The sequence below is a fragment of the Maniola jurtina genome, chromosome 3 (assembly GCF_905333055.1).
Source record: "Maniola jurtina chromosome 3, ilManJurt1.1, whole genome shotgun sequence".
NCBI classification, from domain to species: Eukaryota; Metazoa; Arthropoda; class Insecta; order Lepidoptera; family Nymphalidae; genus Maniola; species Maniola jurtina.
The window spans coordinates 4,435,672-4,458,779 of NC_060031.1; the positions used below are offsets into that span (position 1 = coordinate 4,435,672).

The following is a 23,108-nucleotide window of genomic DNA, read 5'->3' on the forward strand; positions in this document are numbered from 1 at the left end:
ATAAATACGTAACCTATCTACCTACTTAACTTTTTGATAGTAAGTGCACATTGTTATTTAAATTCATTAATTACAATAGTAAGTTCATTAATAATTATAATCATAACAATATTATATACATGTAGATATTGAATAAACATAATATTGCCTCGATATTTATCTAATTTCAAACCAAAAGATGATAATGTTATATAATAATGATAGTACGAATCCTTTTCAGTAGATATAGGTACTTACATTTTACAATATTAGGTAGATATATAGGTATAATAAATTGATTCAAATAACAAGACCGAGTTTCGAGATACATTGATGTTACAACCTCACAACATGTTACTTAATGTGATGTTAATGTTCGTAAATGAACCAGTTTGTTTTATTTACTGGGTTGTGCTTTACACATGGTACCAAGGCCTTTGTATATTACAAGATACTGTTTAAGTCCTAGATAGTTGTGCTACTTATGACTTTAGCTTTAAATAACGTCCACCTTTCTCAGTACATAATCCAAATTAAGTACCTGTATTTCTTTTAATATCTTACATCCCGCATCGAATGTACGGTGCTATTCCGCCCAAACTTGCCACTTCTTCAGGGTATTGTATAAAATATAAATCAATGCTACAAACTTCATGAATAAAAATGGTTTCTATATTATACAGGCACTTATACAATAGACCTTCAAAGTCAAAGTCAAAATCATTTATTCAAAGTAGGTACAAATTGTACTCCTTTTGATGGTCGAAATTGTTAAATTACGATATAGTGGTGATAATTAATTACGTAACTTAAAACTCAAGCTACGATCGAAGCTAAGGGTTCCAATTCGGGAAGTCGAGGATTCGATCCCGGGCAAACACAAGTTGTATCCATTTTTAACCTACCATAGTTAAACAACGAATGAAAACATCGTGAGGAAACCTGCTTGTCTGAGCGTTCTCCATAGTGTTCTCAAAGTTGTGTAAAGTCTGCCAATTTGCACTAGGCCAGCCAGCGTGGCGATCTATGACCCAAACCCTTCTCATTCCGAGAAGAGACCCGTACCTAGTAGACCCGGTGATGGATCGATCATGATGGTGAATAATATAATCAAAATGAACATTACTTTCAAAGAGGCAAGACAATGCACCAATTTCACAATGCCTAAGCTATTATAATACATCACAGTGATATGCGTGTGAAGCAAAACATTTTGAAACGCCTTATATAATGGTAGTCATTCGCAGAGCTATGCGACCCTGATGAGGTTCTACACTAATGTTACTTCATGTATGCCTAATTGTTTTTCCTATTTGAATCTCTTTACAAAGCATCGCTTTAGGTATCAACTAACAAAGTTAGTCACAACACAGTCGCATTCTTCTGTATTTTAATTTTAATCTGGCCTTTGGGTAATCCCAAAGGCTAGATTCCAAAATACCTATAAATATCATCGGCTGTTTTTAAATCGGCAATCCAGTCGGCTGGGGAGTGCCTATACTTAAAAAGTTGCAATGTGTTTTCTCATAGATCATAGGTCTTTTTTGAATGAGGGATATCTTCCTAAAATAGATACCCCATCTCTTTGGGAAGAGATAGGTTGGATTTGGGTTATGTGGGATTTCTACACACTAAACTTTCTCGTTAACTATCCTCAGCTCTTAGACAAACTTAGCTGATAGACAGATCTGCATTCTATAAATTGCCTGCATTACCGGTCATCTACTTTATCTAGAGGGTCTTAGTGAAATTTCTTAGTGGGATCCACCTAGTGCCGCTTTATATTAATTAGTACCTAGTCTTGACCATATATAAGCAGCCGTAGTTCTCCTATGAATTTACTCTTTTAGAGTTAGTCTTTAGAGTAAAACCTCTATGCCACTTCTTCCTACTTGACTTCAGTGATCAATTTTTCTTAAAACTTCATCTAAAAGGCTAAAGTTTCTTGACATTTAATTAGCTAATACACAAAGTCTCAAGATTTCGAAATGTGTCATTTAAAGAATTAATAACTTCATACTAATGGCTCTGTCTTTGCTATTATGTTTTGTATAAAAGTTTTTAATGCATATTTTTTAGGGTTCCGTACCCGAAGGGTGGCAATGGGACCCTAGTGCTATTACTAAGCCTCCGCTGTCTGTCTGTTCATCCGTCCGTCCATTTACTTGTCTGTCAGCGACTGTATCTCGTGAACCGTAGTAGGTAGAAAGTTGAAATTTTCACAGAATGTGTATTTTTATTGCCGCTATAACAACAAATACTTACTTAGTATAAATTTCAATATACCCGCTATGAAATTTAAAAAAAAATGTTATTTCGGTACTTACGAATGGTACGGAACCCTTCAATTATGCGAGTCCAACTCACACATGACCGATTTTTCTGATTGCATTCATCTACATAATTGCTATAACGCCTGCGCGTTCACAGCAATTTCTTGCTCGCATTAATTTAGTCACAACAATCGAGGCACGATGATTGTTTAATGTTTTATGGGCAATGGTTGCAGTAGTTAATACTGTTGGATAATAGTGTATTGATAAATGACTCATACAATTACGTTTGTTATTATTTTGTAACTCAAACGTTTACAGATACCTATAATGTAAAAGTAAATTGGAAACATAATTGTAGGATTCCCTAAACAAACGGCCCTTCTAGTTTCGTCCAGTCTGTCTGTCGTCTGTCTATCTGTCTGTGTGTCACAGTCATTTTAAAAAGATTTTTTTTTTGAGCTGTATTAAAGTAAAAAAAATATAGCGCAGGTATAAAATCTAGCTAGCGCTACACAGAGGTACTTTAAACTTTGAAAAAATCAGTTGAATTAATTTATAATACTTAATTATCTACTTATACATTTCCATTTAATTAGGTAGGTATTTATAATACCGGCATTGCATAAAAGGTATAGCTAATGCTAACAAATTAATATTTCAATGTTAAGTTTTTTTTTTTTTTTTTTAAAAAGAATATTAGCCATGTTAAATGACTAATATTCCCTTTTCCTCTCCAACTAAGCGTCAGGCTTGTGCTAGGAGTAGGTACGACAATAGTGCAACGGGCGGGGTTTGAACCGTCGACCTTTCGGTTTAGATAATACTCGTAAGTAGGTAGGTATGTCAGAAGACTTCATCAATCACTCTAAACAATCAATGCTCTAAAATTCATTAATCAAATTACCAACATCACGAAGGTTTCAATCCGATATTAGTTAATTGTTTCTTAAAAATTTCATAATGTGCTTACCTACTTCTTACTACGTTACTGATAAAGGTCTACGACCCGTAAACCTTGTCCGTTTTCGAAGCCTGTTTGACGACTTTCAATCGAATTAAAATCGGTAAAGGTAGGTACCTGTCTCGTGATTGTATTGAGGTGCCAATAACTGATTAATTTGCAACTAGGCACGAATATTGAAGGTGCAATCATAATTTCAAACTTATTTTTAAAAATTACTTTTATTCCTAAAAAAACATTTGCAAGCCTTTTTAAGAAAGCTTGCTCATTAATTATTGTGTAGAACATAAATAATATTATTAAGACGTAGAGTCGTGTCATCTCATGGAATATCAGGGTTGCTGAATTTTCAGTTAGTGATATACAACACGGAAAAGGACCAACAAAATTAAGTGCCACATTTTTTTAAGCCTATCAGGGTTGGCGATTGTCGTGAGTTTTGACTTAATACGTAATTAATATACCTACTTAGGTATCTTATTTTTAGGGGTCCGTTCCTCGAAAGGAAAAAGCAACCCTTACAGTATCACTGTGTTGTCTGTCTGTCTGGCCGTCTGTCCGCCGTGTATGTCAAGAAAACCTATAGGGTACTTCCCGTTGACCTAGAATCTGGCAGGTAGATATGTCTTATAGCACTAATAAAGGGAAATATTTGAAAACTGTAAATTTGTTGCTACATCACAAAAAAAAATCAAATGTGTTCACGAAATAATTTTACTAAATCACATATAAATGGCGCAGTCCACCATTAACTTGCAGTGTTCTACATAAAAGTTTTAGGTGTATCTTTCACGGAACCCTTCCCGTGCGAGCCCGACTCGCACTTCACCTGTTTCTGTCGATGATTCTGACAACCCTGGTTAACTGCGCGTATAATTACCGCGCAGTGTGAACCTCGTACGGTCGGTGACCTTTGCGATTTTATCATGCTTTGGATTTACACGTTCTATGTACACGGACTTTCAAGTAAATACTAAATGGATACTTCTTTTTCACTTGTTTATAGACTTACTAATATTATTATTTATTTTAAGACTCAAAACAATAAAATAAAATAAAGTTTTAATTAAAATTTAATATATTAGGTAGTGTTATGTAAGTAGGTATATGTATAGTCTAAATTGTACAAAAATTAATTAGGTACTTAAGTATGCCTAACTATTATACGGAACACAGTAATAGAGGCAAACGCGAAACTTTTTCTAACGTGCGTCAATATTAGTGGTGTCAAAAAATAATTTATCTATAATACATATTCAATATAAAAAAATATTCAGGATATTAGATATTCCTTAAACCCCATATTTAATATAAATTTTTTAAAGCAATACATTTTCTATTAGTAATTGCTTTTAAATTTGACGAGGCGTTTGCCAAAGATAGACCTACGATCTACGTCACACGATATCAGTAGCGAATATCATACGCGATAAAATATTATATTCTATCGCTACGCGTTGGTTTTTAATTCGTTTGGAATATCGCCCCTCGGTAGTTTCATTTATCAAATAGATTCTTTCGATTTTGCTATTCAATCAGGACAGTAGTTTTATTTATTTGTGAACTTGGTTGTGGGTGAATACTGAATGTAAATAATATCATATTTCGATATTCGGAGTTGATATTATCACAGATTAGGTTACTTACTTGATTTTGTAGATTTGTGACGCGCATATTTGTTATTATAGGTTAGGTACGTAAATTGTATTGGTCTTTTTGGAAATGTGTGTGTTTGTGTGGTCTCATGATGGAACCGGGTGGGCATAGTGGATTATATCCAGGGTCTCATGATGGAACTGGGAGGTAGCCATAGGAACCGAGTGTCTGTTATAGCTCCGGCGTGCTTGGAGCTTGGGTTGTTCGATTTTTGTATTAGTTTTAGCCGTGATGAAGGCTAAAATAAAAACTCGTTATTAAAACGATTTTTAAATAGGTAACTGGGTAAACTTATCTACTTTTTGTACCTTCTTGACATTTCTTTATCGTTCCAATTGTTTTTAATTTTGCATAAATACGTAGGTAGGTATAGGTACCTAGGTATTTAGAGTAAAATTATTACCATATACTATACGTCTTTCGGGATTTCTTTATTTTCATGCTTTTTAGGGTTCCGTATCTGAACCTGAAGGGTGCTAACAAGGAATACAGAATCTATTATTTATTTTTGTGAAGCTTGTAGGTACTTATTGAAGTAAAGGTTTACAAGTGCCTTTGAAATTTGTTGGTACTAGTATATCGTGTTAGGTACTATTTTTATTACTTAAGTGTTATTGAAATGGAGACCCGTGCTCAGTAGTGCGCCGGCGATAAGTTCTCACTTCTTTTTGATGATTCTTATAAAAAAAAATAATGAAAAGAAATAATTTAAGTATAAAAATACAAAATAAAAATTATTTGTTTTTTTAAAGTGATATAATATATTTCTACAGAACCTCCTCCGACACCTCCCAGACGTCGCTTTTAAGGTGGTAATCTGTATAATGGTTCGCTAGGGGTGAAAGCAACAGAAAAACAGGTGCAAGCGATTCTCGACCTTATTGACGGTAACGAGAAAGTTGTTATTTTGTCATATTCTTGCTCAGTATCATTCATAGATTGCTAATATGTGGTTTTCTGAAATATGTCAATAAGGTTGAAAATCGTTTGCATGCAAGTTTCTGCTTGCGGCTTTTTTTTTTGATAGTTAATATATTTTAACGTAAAAAATATTCAATATTTTTCTGTAACAAACATTAATATTATGATATAGGAATCTAACCATATTTGACACCTCTAGTCAATATCCTGTCGAGTGCCTTGCAGTTATTCCATCGCGCGTTGTTGTGCTCTAACTATTAAGTGCGTAGCTTTGTAATAATTACCATAAGCACTTAAATTATTACAAAATTAGCTCGTCATTAAAATCATTATGTCGACAGTAGTGTCTGCGTATGGCTGCAGCGCAGGAAGCGAATGGGTAACATACTTATTCACAAACTGAAAATGCAGAGGCACACTTACCCCTTTACACTTACCCACTTACCCCATTACTTATCAGTTATCACTTTGTACTGTCAAATTGTTCGTTAAATCACCTACTGAGTTTAGGAGTTCGAGTTCTTTGAACCTGACGCTTAATGAATCCAATTTCAAGAAAGAGGTTAGCTGCCGAAACAAATTCGGCTGAGCAGCGTTCGGCTAGTCTTCTTGTCCAAAACTCCGCAAAGACATAAGGGTCCAAAAAATAGTTGCTAAATGTGCCTCATAAAAAAGCCCAGTCACTCAGTGCTATTAGACAGCCATATCTACAAGGAGTTTCTCAACGTGATTAATTAATCAGAAATAAGGAGGTCCGCAGAAGAACCAGAGTAAAGTAACCCACATAGCTCAACGGCTTGCGAATCTGAAGTGGCAATAGGTAATCCAATACATAGCAATTAAATAAAAATTCGTCACAGACACAGGTCTTTGGCCAGTACGATATTGCTAAACCACTAAACACTTACTTAAGAATAAGTAGGTATAAAATTATCTCAAATTAATGATTCGGTGCATTGCAAAAAATTGCTAACATTTAAATTCAGGCCATTCAGACATTTCAGTCATACATCGTTGGTTTATTCTAAGGTTAAAAATAAAATACTAGGTATGCTACATTCTCAATTTGGGACCTGGATTATCATCAATTACTTGACTTCAGCACAATTTATCGAACTAGCCAGTTTTAACCAAGGACAAAGTGCCTATCTAGCCTTCGCTTAGCTTAGATCTACGGCTTTTAAGCACTTAGACCCCGTTCGGTGACACGCCGGACGTCGCACGACGCGTAGCTGATGTCTGAGAGTGTTCATGCAGAAGCGTTGTCATGCGCGTTTGGCTTAGTCAAGCTCGCGGTGAATACCATCTCATGCGCCGCAGCTTCGGCCGTCGCTTTTAATGCGGCGTGAAGAGGGTGCGTGCAGAATGGGGTAGTTGAATTGTGGGGTTGCTCGATTGCCACTGCAGGCATCGCCACCACAGTATTGCTGCCGACACCACCATCCTCTTCTCCAGCAGCGGAATAACCGCACAACATGCCACGGCTCCCTGAACGAGGCCTTACGATTATTTCCTGAACACAAAATATGAAATAGCCACATCAGCGACCCGAACACCGAAACAGATTCATACAGCTGATAGTAGCATTGTTTTGTTATTCATTTAGTTTTTGGAAAATCTTAGGTTATAAAAATAAACTTTGCAATCCGCCCAAACTAACGCGAACACAAACCACCTGAGTCTATAGATCAATTAATTTTGAACCTCTCTGAAATTGAGGACTCTACACCCCTACTAAGTATATACCTCACATTGAATGAACACTAAAATAACGAAAGTTTATTTCAGTGAGATTTATATTATACAGTAAATATTGGATAGCTGTGAAACCCATGAAGCGCGAAAGCATCCGATTAGGATCGGACACTTTCTTAGATATCTTATTAATTTTATGAAATTATCCATGCCGTATTACCATACCAAACGGTCATCAAACGGCTTGATCGATAGTTGGCTCACTTTCCCTTGATGTACACTTAACTTTTTGGTCCGAGCCAGCTGGCGTGATAACGTTTGTAATTTCTGCTATCGGCGGCATCAGTGCTATCGGCGAATAAAGAAATGAGATTGTATAGGACAGGCGATGGCGCGTCGTACCTAATTGCAGTGGTATTTGCTCCCAACGGCGCTCAGTTCGTTCTGCGCCGCCACGCTGTTCACGTCGGTCGGCCAAACAAAGCGAATGTAAGAGCAAAAAACTATGGTAAACGCGGACAAATGAAAACGTCACTGCCGTGTGACCTCCGCAAGCTAAGTGCCCGATGCAAGAATGACCGAAGAACATGAACAGTGCGACTCCTTGAATTCGTGGGAACTGAACGGATTGAACTCGCTAGACCTTTGGGATTACACAGTGGAACTGGAGTGTCTGCAAGGAACCGAAGGTTAGTGTTGCGCAAAAGAGAGGGGCGCTGCGGTCGCCGTCGTCGACGCCAGGCCAAATCATAATGCAAAAAAAATTGCCAACTTAAGTCCAGTTTGCATGACAGGTGGTTTAAGTTACGTTACGGTTTTTTTATAAAGCGAGCAAACGAGCAGTTCATCTGATGTTAAGTGATTACCGCCGCCCATGAACATTTGCAATAAGTACCAGAGGAACCGCCAATGCGTTGCCGGCCTTTTAGGAATTTGTTGGTCTGCCCCTTGACTAGCCACATGTTGAAATCTAGTTAGAACACTGCCCAAGGGAGTTGGTTACCATTAAACTTGAACCATGAATATAATAAGTTGCACAAGTTAGCGTTTGTTAACTCTGTACTAAAATTTTATCTTTAAAACCATGTGGATACTGACTTGTGTTTAGCTTCTCTTTCGAACTACAACAATAACCCGTAACGTAACTTTAACCACAGTTGTATCGTAAAACTGTGCTTTAACTATCTCTTATGTAACTGAACTGAAACCAAGCAATTTGAGGCTGTATGCTGCCATGTTTAACAGGCAACATATATTATAAAAATATATTATTTTATTATTTTGAGGATATGTGGAATGTTTTTGTCGATTCCGATGTTGTCCCCGTCAAAAACTGTGATGAATGAACAATAATTACCTTATACAAAAATATACAATCTTAAAAGTATTAGTAGGTACGTAAACACATATTTAGTTACTATGATATCTTCCGCATACGTTAACTACTTTGAAATAATATGTGTAATTATTTTCGTTTTAAAGAGGACGCATTCGGTATAATTTCAAAAATAACTGGCGAGTGATGATGGATACGCGTAACTTAATTGCGTTCATAAATAAACCGGCTTTACTCAAACTGTGAATAATAGTTTTTCTGGCTAGTTTTGAAACCACAAAATGTTACTTGTCGAGAATTTTTAGATTTGCTATTACACAAATTTAAACATTGTATAAAAACACTTATAAGTCGACATAACTCATATTATAATGTAGATTGAAGAGGTACAAATTGATGATGAGCGACAAAATTCAATTCCTGGCAGGGGAAAGAATCTTTGTAATTTCTAAAGTTCTCTGGTCTGGTCTTGGTGGGCGGCTTCGGCAGTGGCTAATTACTCGTTGGTACCACCCTATCTGCAAAGCTGTGCCGCTAAGTGATTTAGCGTTCCGGTACGATGCCGTGTAGAAACCAAAGGGATATGGGTTTAATAAAAACTGCTATGCCCTTTACAGGTTAGTCTGCTTCCATCTTAGACTGCATCATCACTTACCACCAGGAGTACCACCATCACTTACCACGATTGGAGTCAAGGGCTTACGAATAAAAAAAGTTGCGTGGAAGGCGGAGCTTTTAGTTGGCCACAAAATGTTGAAGTGTACCTACCTATTGTTTAGTTACATATTGTAACTTATGCTCGAAAAGAGCAACTGGATCTTCTCAGGAGAATCTACATTCCGAACCGATGGTAGAGTCACAGACATAAATAAGATTAATTTTCCTACATGAAATAAGTAGGTAAATAAATTTTGAGAATTTCCGGGATGTCGCGATCTCAGGCATTTTATTTAGGTTGTCTCATGCATGCAGGAAGGAAAAATCAGGTTCCATAAATGGAACTTGAACACCTTGGGAATACATTTTCGCAAAGAATTATTAATAGTTACCTACTTAGTTTCTCTGGGTAACAAATACCTAATCCTGGATTTTCCACAAATCATTAGGTATTGTACTGTAGTAGGTCCCGTACTGTGTGGGTGGGGTGTAAAATGTAGGTATAGGCTGTATGTAATATCACCAACTATTTGCATATATTGTAATATTAATATATTTTTATATTAAATTATACGTATGTAACTATGTATTATATAATTAAGTATGTTAATTATGTCTCTACGTACGACTTAGGTATATTACTCTTAATTTTAAAACAATTGCCATAATTTTGTAATAATTATTACCTCGGCGTTGTAATTATGAAGGTTAAAAAATGAGTTTTTATAGATAAGTATAGATAAGTACCTAAGTTCTAGTAACTCGTATCGCTATTTAACGTCGGCAACAGTATTATCAGTGATTTTATCGATAAATAATAATTGACCCATTGTTTTGAACGATTATGCACGTTTTTGAATGTTGACTCCGTTTAGGTTTTTTTTATAAAACTGCACCAGAACCAGAATGAGGCTATAATATTCATAAAGTATAATTCGAAGTATGACTTACCTACTTATTATAAATGAATTGGACCGGGGTCTGGGACATCTTGCTTTGGTTGGCATATGTAGGTACGAGTAGTTGTAGATAGGTACCTAACTAGGCGCCAGAAAGGTCCTACAAATAATATAATAATAGTATTTTACTATTTTATTCTTAAAAAGTAGAGCAAATTACAATTTAATAATAGATTTTTCTCATTATATTCTGTAAATAAGCGACCACAAAATAAAACAAGTTATATTATGTAGGTACATACCTACCTACTTAATATATGTAGTCGTTGTATCTAAAGTAGGTAGGTACTTAGTTGTTTTGCATGTAAGTTTTTATATTACATCCATATAGCCTTCTGTCTTATTTCCTTGAGTTTTCTTATACAACAGTTTATGTAAAAGCATAAAATGAATATTGAATAACTATAACTCCATGGGTCATTAAGTTTCAGTTATCATCCACGCTTAGGTACCTACTTACCTACTTCACGCGTCAGGATTAAACTGCCTGTATGTACCTAGGTAACGCAATCAATAATAATTTTTGTAAGTTAACTTTTATCATAAAGAAACTTACAACTTCTTCAACATGACTAAGTAATTTTATTCAACCAAGCTAACCATTGTTCTCAAAAATTAGTGATAATATTATTGTATGACACACTGTCAGCATAATATAGGTAGGTAGGTACATACCTAGGTATACACTTTACCTAATACCTACCTACCTAATATCATCAAAAACTAGCAAAACAGACGATATACTTATATAGAGAATTTTCCCTTACTGTGTCCCCATATTAATATTTGAACTATTATTTATGGTCGAGTAGGGTATGTTTAATTATTTCAGTTAAGTAGTTTACAGTGATTGCAAAACAAAATAGTCCAATCTGAAGTTGCAACATGGTAGTGTGCGCAGGTCATTAGACCAAGGATTTTAAATACACAGGTCCGTCTAAGATCTGTTACTGTAGAATTCAGTATAGGCAGGCATACGCCTAGTATTTATATTGGACTACTTGTTTTACGTGCACTACATAACAATTTGAATCATAATATATAAAACATATATTCACTTACGATTAAAACCAAATATTCACCTAAAGATCAACAGTCAAACGTCAAGACCTTTTTACTTGTTAATATACATACAATGTACCTACATAATATTTATTATACCTATTTATTTGCTGCCTGCAGTAGGTCGGTAAAAACATATTCCAGTTTTAATTTAAAGCCATTTTAGGCAGTAGCGGAAATATTCACTGAGTGTATTTTAAGTTTTAATATATTTAAGTACGTATAACTACTTACGTCTATATAGGTACAGTATGTAGGTACATAATTACAAGCATTTCAAGATCTCATTCTTCTCTTCTCTTAACCATTTGATGGCAGGCTTTTTTTACTCACTATAGGCAAGCGCTTTACCACAATCACACCTAATGGAAAGTGATGATGTGGTCTAAGATGGGACGCGTCCCTCTTGTTCACTCTTGTTTTAAAGATACCCGAATTGTAATAATCGTAGGTTGAACCTTTTCATAAAGACATACAAGTCGGTTGTGTAATGATTCACCTACCAACCACTTAATAATGCTATACCTAATAGTATGCGGTGCTTATTATGTACTTAGTTACCTTGTACACAATAATCTCTGAACCCAATTTAATTGACAGGTCTAAAAGTAGTACCTTGTGCAATCCCATTCCCAATCTTTCTTATAAAAGTACTTTAAAACTAAGTACTCAATACAATTTAGAGATTTCTGTGCAACTGAATAGGCCCCAGACTCTAGTATCTACCAATCTTTGCGTCGAATCGTCTTTAGCAAACTCTTGAATCATGATATGGCGTTTTTATACAATCGTAACAAAAACTAGCGGTTTTACACGTTTTAATAAAAAAACAATAATAGCGTAAGTACCGGTTTCACGACAGCTCGAGTAGTTCTTCCTAGCTAATAATTACAGAGTTAATTTTTTTAATTTTTTTTGATCTTCTGCAATGAGAACTTGAATTCTGTTACGAATAACATCACTCAGGCTGAGATATATAGAGCTTACCTACTTTGACTTTGTTCAATTTTGCTATCAGACTTTATTTAGAATTAAAACGAGACAAAACGTCAGACACATGCCTCTGTCTCATTTTAACTGTATCTCTTAGCAAATTCAAGGTAGATCTCAGCCTCAATGCTATTTTGAAGTATTAAATTTTGACTGTTAGTTATGGAATCATCCGGCTGGAAGGACCACGATTTTGACTGTTAGTTATGTTGTCATGCGGTTCGAAGGACCACGATTATGATTGTTAGTTATGGAGTCATCCAGCTCGAGGGACCACGATTTTGACAGTTAGTTATGGAGTCAGCCAGCTTGAAGGACCACGGTTTTAACTGCTCATTCTCACTGATTGTAAACAACTTGCTAGCAAGACCGCTGTTTTTCACTGAACATGGTAAAGAGCTTTCTTTGACTGATGGTAAAGAGCTTTTCACTGATGTTAGACATCAGGTTTGAAGGACCATAGTTTGCTTCACTGTTAATTTACATTTCAAACTTCTAGTTTGACCACACTTACCGCCTTTTTGTACCTAGGTACATTTTAGTAGTGTCATTTGTATTTTGTGTTGCAATAAAGAATATGCCTACATAGGTACATACTTTCATGGGTAGTTTTCACTTGTTGATATATTCAAAGTAAGAAGTTATAAATAATAATCTGTGTATATTTTACTTATCAACGCTGGAATTTTCTAGGTAGTAGGTACCTAGTTATTATCGGCGTCATGAATGTAGGACGACCCAATGTTTATTTATAGCAACCAATTGCAGTTAATTACTTTCATTATTAATTCCATTGTTGTACCGATGGAATGAAAATAATTACTTATCTATTAATCTTTAATTACCTACTTAGGTTTGCAACAATCTGTGCTAAAGCTGGCCTGTCTATTGTATATAAGATATTATAAAGCAGCCCGGGATTGAACCCCGGAGTCCCCGAATACGAGGATGAATGAATGAATGAATATACTTTTATTGTACACCACAAAATCAGTACAGAAAAACACATAAAAAGCTCAACAAAATATAGGTACAATTTGGCGGCCTTATCGCTACCTAGCGATCTCTTCCAGGCAACCAAAATGGTCCAAAGGATATAGCTATAGATATTAGAGGTAGGTGGTGCAAGTATACATTTATATATAATTTATATACGAGGATGTCAAAGCTAAGCTACGTAACCATGTGACCGTTTCCACTTATGCTAAGCGGTGTAGCGGAGAGAGTAAGATGTGCTATGAAGATGCGCCGCCAAGGTAGCTGTGAGAGGCAGATGCACATTGCGTTGACGGTAGGGAGTCCATGCGGCTACAGCATCCATTATGTCCTTCATAACAAAACATAGTCTCGTTGAACCCGATTCCATCAATGCTGGAGCAATGAAAACGATTGTTGAATGTCACGAACATCCATAGCAACGTAGCATAGCATTTCTCTGGTGAAAAAGCCACCTAACTAGCGAGAATGTCATTTTGAAAGTTTCGCATTGTCAACCTTTTGGTCGTAGGTAACAAATATGAGAAACCTGAACAAAATAAATAATAAGTAGCTGTTACTAGGAATTATATTATTATGTGGCCGTTAAGTTTAAATAACAAGGTAAAAACATTTTCTAAACTCGTAAAGTCTAGCTTAATGGGAAGTGTTTACTAATTATGGTTCTACAGCTACTTACAAACTACTCAGGTATTTCCTACCTGCATGTACAGAATACAGATCACTAAAGCTATTGATAAACAGAACACACAACGCGGTAACGTATGCGTCTCCTAAAGTTGTAATCCTAAGGATTTGCATGAAGGCGTTAACATTCCGAAACGCTCGTTGGAGCCGCGTTCCTGCACTCGCGCGCCCTCGGTGTTATGCGTAATAGACTGACGTATTTGAAACAAATACTCGTATGTACTTATTACAAAAAACATACTGAAAACGCGCATATAAGTATACAATATACATATAATATAATGTCATGGCTTGCAGACTGCGTGACGCTATTTATCTTTTCAGGCTTTAATCCCACTTAAGAGGGGTTAACCCCACTTAAAAAATTACAGGGTTATGTGCAAAGATATTATGTAAATAAAGTTAAATAATGCGTGATGAATAGCGTGATGGGGTAGGCCAGTGGAATGCACGTAAATTGCAACTCATTATCTCGTTTTGTATCGGAACGTGCCACCACAAAGAATTCCTCCGTAACCAGCTATTCAGAGCGAGAACTCCTGTAATCGACTATCCACCTTATTTCGACCTACCACACAATATTCTATTCTAATCTCAACGTCTAAGTAGCCACCGACTTTCAATCCCACATAGGTATTTCCTAACGATATTCCTACACGGAAATCTAAGTTTTGTAATTAAAATAATGCGGTTTTCTTGAGCTGGACTTTGCACGGCAATAAATAAACGATTAAAAGTTAAAACCACTTCAATTGCTTTTTAGGTACCAGGTAGGTACATAAATCTACCTATCGCAGATAATGTTTTTCCACTTGCTCAATAGATATTTTCTAATTTGGCCCAAAAAGCTGAAGTAGATGGAGCAATTGCTCATGCAATTCTGTTTTGGGACAAATCAAGTACCTACCTACTTATTAACAATTTTAAGGTGACTTCAATTTTAACGAGAATAATAATATTAACTACTTAAGTAGGTGGGTACTTAATGTTATAAGCTTTTGAACCAAACAATTTGTTTGCTTTACTACTAAGTATTACTATTAGGATTCGAGAGCTAAGCCAATTAGAACACGTGACAGGTATCTACCCGTATTGCACCAATGCAGGCAGTGCTTAGTTTAGTGTACTTAGTTAATAATTATCCATTCTTCATCTCGACAACTATTGGCGCAACTGACCGGCATTTTTAAGGCCACTTTCGGACTGTGAACGCGATTATTCCTAGAACAAACAAAGCCAAAATGTTGCAGTGTTAGTTCATACAAGGTTAACGGATTGAGGATATTAACTTATGGAATAGATAAAAATTGGAGTGATTTTTAAAAATGATAATTCCTCTTTAACGTTCTAATAATTCTAGGTATGCGGCCAGTAATCTAGCTCATCTTTTAGGAGATATTAACAGAATGTTGATTTAGCAGGAACATCACAATTAACTTTCTTCGCATCACTGGCCGCATCGCCGTCACTTCTTCCATTCCATCGCGCCATCTTACTATCAGATCGGATAATTGCATTGTCAATTTAGTCCAACACCGCGTCCGCATTGTTTTGCGTTCTTAGTATAATCGTACGATTTCTCTAATAATGCCTCTGTAACATTCAACACGATGAAATCTAATACTCAACTATTTTTTGTTCTAGATCTGCAGCTAGCGGCGGAACTCGGAAAGACACTCTTGGAAAGGAACAAGGAATTGGAAACAGCACTGCGTCAACACCAAAATGTTATCGAAGATCAGACACAAGAAATCGAAGTAAGATTTTGTTCTAGATTCATTACATGCCTACCCTACCTACTTACCTTTCAAAATCACCTTAGATCCTACTGTTCACTGTCCGCTACTTCATTCACATGAATTTAATTTTTAAAACATACTAATAAAGTTACTAAGTAGTTTTCCATACTTACCTATAAGTAAAAAGTAGCATAGAAAAACTTGTATAATCATCTTACCTACCTACAAAAACGCACGTCAAAATCGGTTTAGCTTCGACGATAAGCAGACAGACAAAAAATTATTGTCGATAGTTAATATTGTAGGTAGGTATTTGTATTCAAAATATTGGTAATACGAAATCACAGACAGACGATTATGTTTATAATTTATATGGATGACAAAAACTTTAGAATATAGGTTTAATAGCATTAACGGTGTGTCAGAAAAATAAATATTGTGTTATAAAATTACAGTACTTAACGAAACAAACTGCGGCACTGCGAGAAGTGAACGATTCAAGACTGAGAATCTACGAGCAACTTGAAGTGAGCATCCAAGACTTGGAGCGCGCAAATCACAGGCTAGCTGTAGACCATGCCGCCGACAAGAAACACATCAAGACGTGAGTTCATTACCGTAACAAATTGTAACACTCATCATTTCCAATCTTACCGCTTTAATGACCCTTTCTTATAGTACAGATTACGTCGCTTTCGATACATGACAATAATAACTTCATAATAATGCCATACCTATAAATCACAATACACATGTAGAAAGTCACTATCATCATACTGCAGCAATAAAACTTTTGAGTCACAATTTACATTAGAAAAGCAAATAAATGCGTAAGAATTAAAAGAGTCATTGTTGTCATTCCAGCTTATGCGGCACCATCGAAACGTTGGAGAACAAGTGTGAAGAATTTCAAAAGACTGTGGATGACTTGAACGCCCAATTAGAGATCGTTAGGCGGCGAGCAGAGCGAAAACCTGAAAATGATAAACCCAAAGAAAACGATATAAAGACTACGGAATCCGTAGCTCTCAACACCAAGAATGTTATCGTCACACCACAGAAGTCGCTAGCACCTCTCCCAGAACTGACGAAAGAGGATGAGGACTTACTCAGACTAAGCGATGAGTTGCGAGAGAACAAAGTAGCTTTTGCGCAAGAACAAAGAAGGGTTACAGAGCTCGAAGAACAACTGGCGTCAGTGATACAAGAGAACAATAGACTGCAAGAACAGCTGAGAAATTGGCATCAAAGAGATGATGAACCAAAATCCATGCACGAAGAATTCTCAATCCTTGAAGAAGTCAGGTACTTAATATGAATTCTTGAAATCATAATCTTCAACAACAATAAAAACTCATAGCGTGAGCGGTTATTGGTTTTTATTGTTGTGAGTCTCTTCTCAAAAGGGTTTAGCGTAGTTTACTTCGCTGACCAGGTGCAAAAACTCTATAAACCTTTGAAAAGATTATGGAGATCTATGGCATGCAGGTTTCCTCACGATGTTTTCCGTTAAACAAGAGACATTTACTTGCTTAAAACGCAACTCTCGGTGTTAGTTAGAAGTGCGTGCCCAGGATTGAACTCCAGACCTCCCAAATAGTTAGACCGATGTTTTATTTACTAGTTTATTCGCTCTGTCACTGTTATATCATAAAATGGTCACTAGATTCTTTCTTTAGATAAATAATAATAATTTTCAGACAAGGACAACTATGCGTCAGATGTCTAAGAGGTATGGAACGAGACGATATGTCTTCGATACTGGACGGGGACGACGACGATAGGAGCGCCATCAGTTCTCTCATCCTCACCCCCGGGCAGCAGAGCCCTAGAGACGACCACGTCACCAGCAAACTTGTCAAATTTGACGTGAGTTGCCTTCCATTTGCACGCTTCACAATTCTTAACTCTTGCGATCTAACCCTTAGCTCTCAACCTTTTTTCTTTTCTTAGCTTATAAGTCTTTATTCTAACTGTAGACATTTTGTCAACTCTAGTTTTCTGTTTCAATTAACGACTAACATTACTGTTTTAACACATTTCCCGCAATAATTTACAACTTTACTAACGTTAACTAAAACAATGTTATAAAGTATAAACTCTCACAAAAGGTAAAAGGTGAAACGATTTTTTGGGACAGTTTACAAAGTATAAACTCTCTCGAAAAATCTACATAAGTTAATTATTTTATAATCGCTTTCATCGATTCCACGGAATGGTACCACGTCCCCATCAGTTACAATAGGTTGGTATGCCCCAATCCGATATCTGATGAGATTGTTTTGATCGTTTCTAGGCGACAAAACTATTCCAACTGCCCCTGATGTTGTTGATCACGCTTTGCATATGCATTATGAAGCGCATTTGCAGTAGTTTTCTTTGGATATATCGCATGTAGTCGAGGTACGTCCATTACCGACACCTTTATTACCTAAGAGAATGCACGCTAGTTTTTGGTGAAGGTAATCGGTTATCAACCGTGTTGTGTGATGTTTTGTCCTTTTGTATTTGCAACTATGTTTGCGTTTAGAAACAGCTAACGATTTACTAATACTTCATTGAATGATCGTAACACTAATTAATTATTATTACTAATCTACGTACCAAACGAATCCACTGTGTGCATATCTCATAATCGTGTGCTTTATCAGCTAAGTTTGTTTAACAAAACTTTTCTTGAACGGTGTGGAGTAATGGGTGTATTTTTGACTAATTACCTCGTCTTAATTTTATTCAACTATGTAATACTAGATCACCGGACTATTATGTCCGTAATAACTACATACGACATAATAACTCTTTCACAAAGTTCTCGTTTACTTGAATAACTATGGTTTTCAAAATTAATGTTATACTTTTAACAATCATCGCATTTATTTGTAACTGACATACCATTTCAATATAAAACAATAAGGAATTATTCTTATCATTAATATACGTCCTTATCGTCGGTAATTTAACGCTTAGAAGATCTGCTATTTCGTGGTACAAAATAATACCTAAAGTAAAAAATATCTTTACAGAATGCGAAGGCGAAACTACTACAAGGTATTTGGGCCAACAAAGAAGATGGCCACGAAAACCCATACAGAGAGCTGGTGCAGAAATATGAAGCTTTACTCGAGGTTCAACTGTCGCAGGGAAAGAATATCAGGAAGAATAAGCCCATATTGTTGCCTAGCACACAAACACAATCCGGACCAATTTCGCTGCAAGATGAACTGCAGACGTCGGGCGATTACAGTCAATTTAATGTCAAAGATACAGATGAAGAAAGCGGACACGGCGAGGAAGCCCAAAAAGAAAACAATCAACAAAAGAAAGTAGAACCAACGTCTCGTAAGAAAATTATCCAGACTCCGGACTTTTCTGAAGCTGAAACATCCAGCTCGGGCTTTTCAGATGAAACTAGCAATAAAGCTACGCAGACAGAACGCGAGAGACCCGGCTCTTTCCTTTGTACGATTGCAGACGGGGAAGACTATCGTTTTAGCATCTACGACGATGTTAGCCCAATGGATAGTCGTTTCCGCAACAGACCAGAGTATCGTGAACTGTTCAAGGAAATATTCACTATACTAAAGAAAGCAGCCGAGAACAAAGATGATGGAGAACAGCTTCCACTTCTTGACGATACGACCACGGGAAAAGTACCACCAGTGACCCCCGCCACGGAGGAACCTCCTGGCAACTTTACTGATGATACTCAGAGCGTATTGTCGTCTGTGATGTCGGAACAGTCGATTCCAGTATCTGATATTACAACTCCGGAATCAGCTGCGTCGAAAGAAAAGGAGCAGTTGAATTCCGAAACCGTGAGTAAACCTGTAAATAATGAAATAAAACAGAAAAATATCAAAGAGAACAAACCACTGGTTGAGAGCACCTCTGAGAAACCAAAAGAAACTATCAAAGAAGAAGAACGAAACAACGAAAAGGATAAAGAAAAAGAACGAGTGCTAACACCACTGGTGCGCCAGCCACTGGAATACATTGCAGCTACTAGAAAGAAGTCCAGACATCGCAACCGCAAGCACAGCCAAGATCGTCAAGGAGCCGACTCACCTGTGTTTCCATCACCGCCTAAAATTACCTACCAGAAATCGTCAAACAAAAAGAGACGAGACTATAGGCCAATCGAAATAAGTCCTCTTGTGAAAACATCTGAAGCCGAATGGAACGGATCCACACTTCAGTTTTACAACAGGAACATAAACTCTCCAACCCCCAGTGTTAGCGGCCGGACGGGAAAGATTTATCAAGGCTACAATTCAGAAACAGACTCATGGGATATTAAACAGAGCACTGCATCCCAAGAAATACATAAATTAAGAAAACTAGAACTGTCATACGCCGAAGTGCTGAGAAACGCCGACAAAACTAAAAATAGGCGCAAGAAACATCAATAAGTAAGTTATTTTAAAATTTTATCGATGGACCCCCTCTCACTGGATAGTGAGAGTCGAGTGATCAACCGCCATTTGTCTTTGCCAACTGGACAGATTTAGTTTAAGATATTTTGTGATCTGCTAGCGTTACTTTTAATTTGTACCACAAACCATTATTGGTTGCCATATATTATGTTCTTTTATAGATCATTGTATCCTATATTTATCGATATATAAAACATTATTACATCAAAAATAGTCCATTAAATAATAATTTATTAAAATACCTATATTTGAATAAAAATATTTTACCCTCCGATATAACAAAATAGAGTAACGTACTTAAAAAATATGCATTTAAAAAATCATGAAAGTATGTATAACGGCTTGACATGCGAATCGTTAAAATATTAATTTGTTGCATTTGAAATTTTATTACTTGATATTTTCAACAGAATGAGTTTTATCCTTTAACTTGTTTCCGTTATTACTTCAGTCACTATTTTAATTGTATATTCTGTATTTGTATTATGAATTTATTTGTAAATATTCATTTAAGTTAATTTTATACTTTAATTATTTGCCATGGTATCTGCGAGTACTATAATTCTTTGTGGAATTGTATGCTGGAATTTTATTTAATGAGATTGAAGAGGTTGAAGGTAAGGTATGAAATAAAAATTTGCATTAAATATTATCAGTATTTCATTTGCCCTTGTCATCGGCTATAAACGAGTAATTTTAAATAACACACAGATTATATTACATCATTATAATTTAAGGTTACTTTTTACACAGATAATAATTTTTGCCATCACAGTGTAAATGTTGCAGCACAAAAGAAAAATTAGCTATTTTAGGAAGCGCCCAAGCTCAACCTTGCTTATCACAAACATACTACAAATTATCGCCTTGCTTTAATTAGGCACTAAACTTTCGTAAACGCAATAATTATTTACATTTTAAAATAAGACAAACAATATAGGTAAGTATAGATACAGAAAAATAATAACATAAAACACATTGATATTTTAATCTGTAAAGATAAAAAATTACAGCAAAGTTGTTAAGGTTGAGTCATGATTCGTAAGGACGACGTGACGTCACGTTTAAGTTTCACATTCATGATAATGCAAAAATTTTTTTATTATTTCGTGGGTGCAAAGCTTAATAGAACCTTGGCATTGATTAACCTTTTTGATTTTAATAATTGTTTCTTATTATTTTAACTTAAGAAAGAGAAATCAGGCTTAAATGCATCACAATAACGTTTATTTACACATTCATTTCACAAAAAGAGATCACATCACGAAAGAAGAATGCCCAAATTCCATACAAAAAAACCCAGTATCGATCAAAATAATTTATGTACAGGGCACAAAAAGGGCCAAATAATAAAGTTCCTCATAAACTTGTAACCACAGTAGGCCACTGCGCGCCAAAATTCAATACAATTCAAAACTCAATTTTTTTTATTCAATTAAACTTTTACAAGTACTTTTGAATCGGCAAATGCAATCTACCACTGGTTCAAAATACCTGGTTCTAGTTCAAAAGATACAAACTTGCAAGTTGATCTAATTTGGTGAAGATGTGCTGAATATCTTCAGAGATGGAGGATGGAATTCCTTAACCGATAAGAGTAAATCGCTCGTGGTCAGTGTAATAAATAGTTCAGTAATATACAGCAGACTTTTATTCATGTACATAGCATACATACATATAATAAGTTGAAGTCAGTGTGTTATTTTCCTATTTAGAAATTTAATAATTATTATTATTTTCTATGGAACTTGAGCAATCTCCTTTGTGGATGTTTTAACCATTTTATAAAATCTCACTTTTAACTTAACAATAAAAGCAAATTGCAACAACAAAACTAGCCTGCTAAGAAGCTAAACAACCATACAAATCATTTTGTCCAATCATGACGGACAAAGGAGCCAGTAGGAAACTTTAGGGAGGGTTTTGAACAAAGCTTAAAAGTAAATTCAATGATAATATTATTTAATACTAGAGGATGCCCGCGACTTCGTCCGCATGGATTTAGGTTTGTAAAGATCGCGTGGGAACTGTAAGATTTTCCGGGATAAAATGCCTATGTCAAATCGGTTAAGTGGATGGATTTTTAGGAATCCTGTGGGAACTCTTTGATTTTCCGGGATATAAGCTAACCCTGTACCAAAATTCGTCAGAATCGGTTAAACTGTTGGGCTATGAAAAGAAAAAGGCAGACAGACAGGCAGACACACTATCGCATTCATAATATTAGTATGGATAAGGTAAAAATTAAATAGACACGACTAAGCGTTTAAACTCTTAAACTAAAGACTTTACTTAAGAAAAATTACCGCATTTGGGTCTAGACTCAAGCTCGCAAATAGAATGAACATTGCGAATTACTCAATCTATTAATAATCTCTTTTGCTCTCGTGCATTTTGCATCTTCTTATTACTCATCAGCGAGAACGGATTTTATATGCTTATGCCCGCAACTTGGTCCGCGTGGGCTACACAAATTTAAAACCTCTATTTTACCCCCTTAGGGGTTGAACTTTCAAAAATCCTTAGTGGATGTCTACGTCATAATAGTCATTTAGTCGGGCATTTCGGCCCGATCCGTCCAGTAGTTTGAGCTTTGCATTGATAAATCAGTCAGTCAGTCACCTTTTCCTTTTATATATTATTTAGATGTAATTATAAAATACATAATATAATACTTATAAAAAAATAGATACCGTATAGTTCCACCTAAAATAATTTCAAAACCTGGAAACCCCCTATGAACCAGTAGGCAAGTTTTTTC

The 23,108-nt window shown here is 35.8% G+C and overlaps 1 protein-coding gene across 3 annotated transcripts in view; it reads left to right on the forward strand.

The window, feature by feature from the left end:
• Positions 1-20,999, forward strand: part of LOC123880809 (cerebellar degeneration-related protein 2-like) — a 99,568-nt gene extending 78,569 nt beyond the window's left edge. For 2 of the 3 annotated variants that reach the window (XM_045929135.1, XM_045929134.1), the window contains exons 2-6: positions 15,820-15,932; positions 16,370-16,518; positions 16,779-17,219; positions 17,615-17,783; positions 18,938-20,999. In XM_045929135.1, the coding sequence (XP_045785091.1) occupies positions 15,820-15,932; positions 16,370-16,518; positions 16,779-17,219; positions 17,615-17,783; positions 18,938-20,323 (2,258 nt within the window). In that variant the 3' untranslated portion in view covers positions 20,324-20,999. Of the gene's footprint in view, positions 1-7,919; positions 8,178-15,819; positions 15,933-16,369; positions 16,519-16,778; positions 17,220-17,614; positions 17,784-18,937 lie in introns of those variants that run through there. The other variant, XM_045929133.1, reaches the window with a different exon arrangement.
• Positions 21,000-23,108: the final 2,109 nt, after the last annotated feature.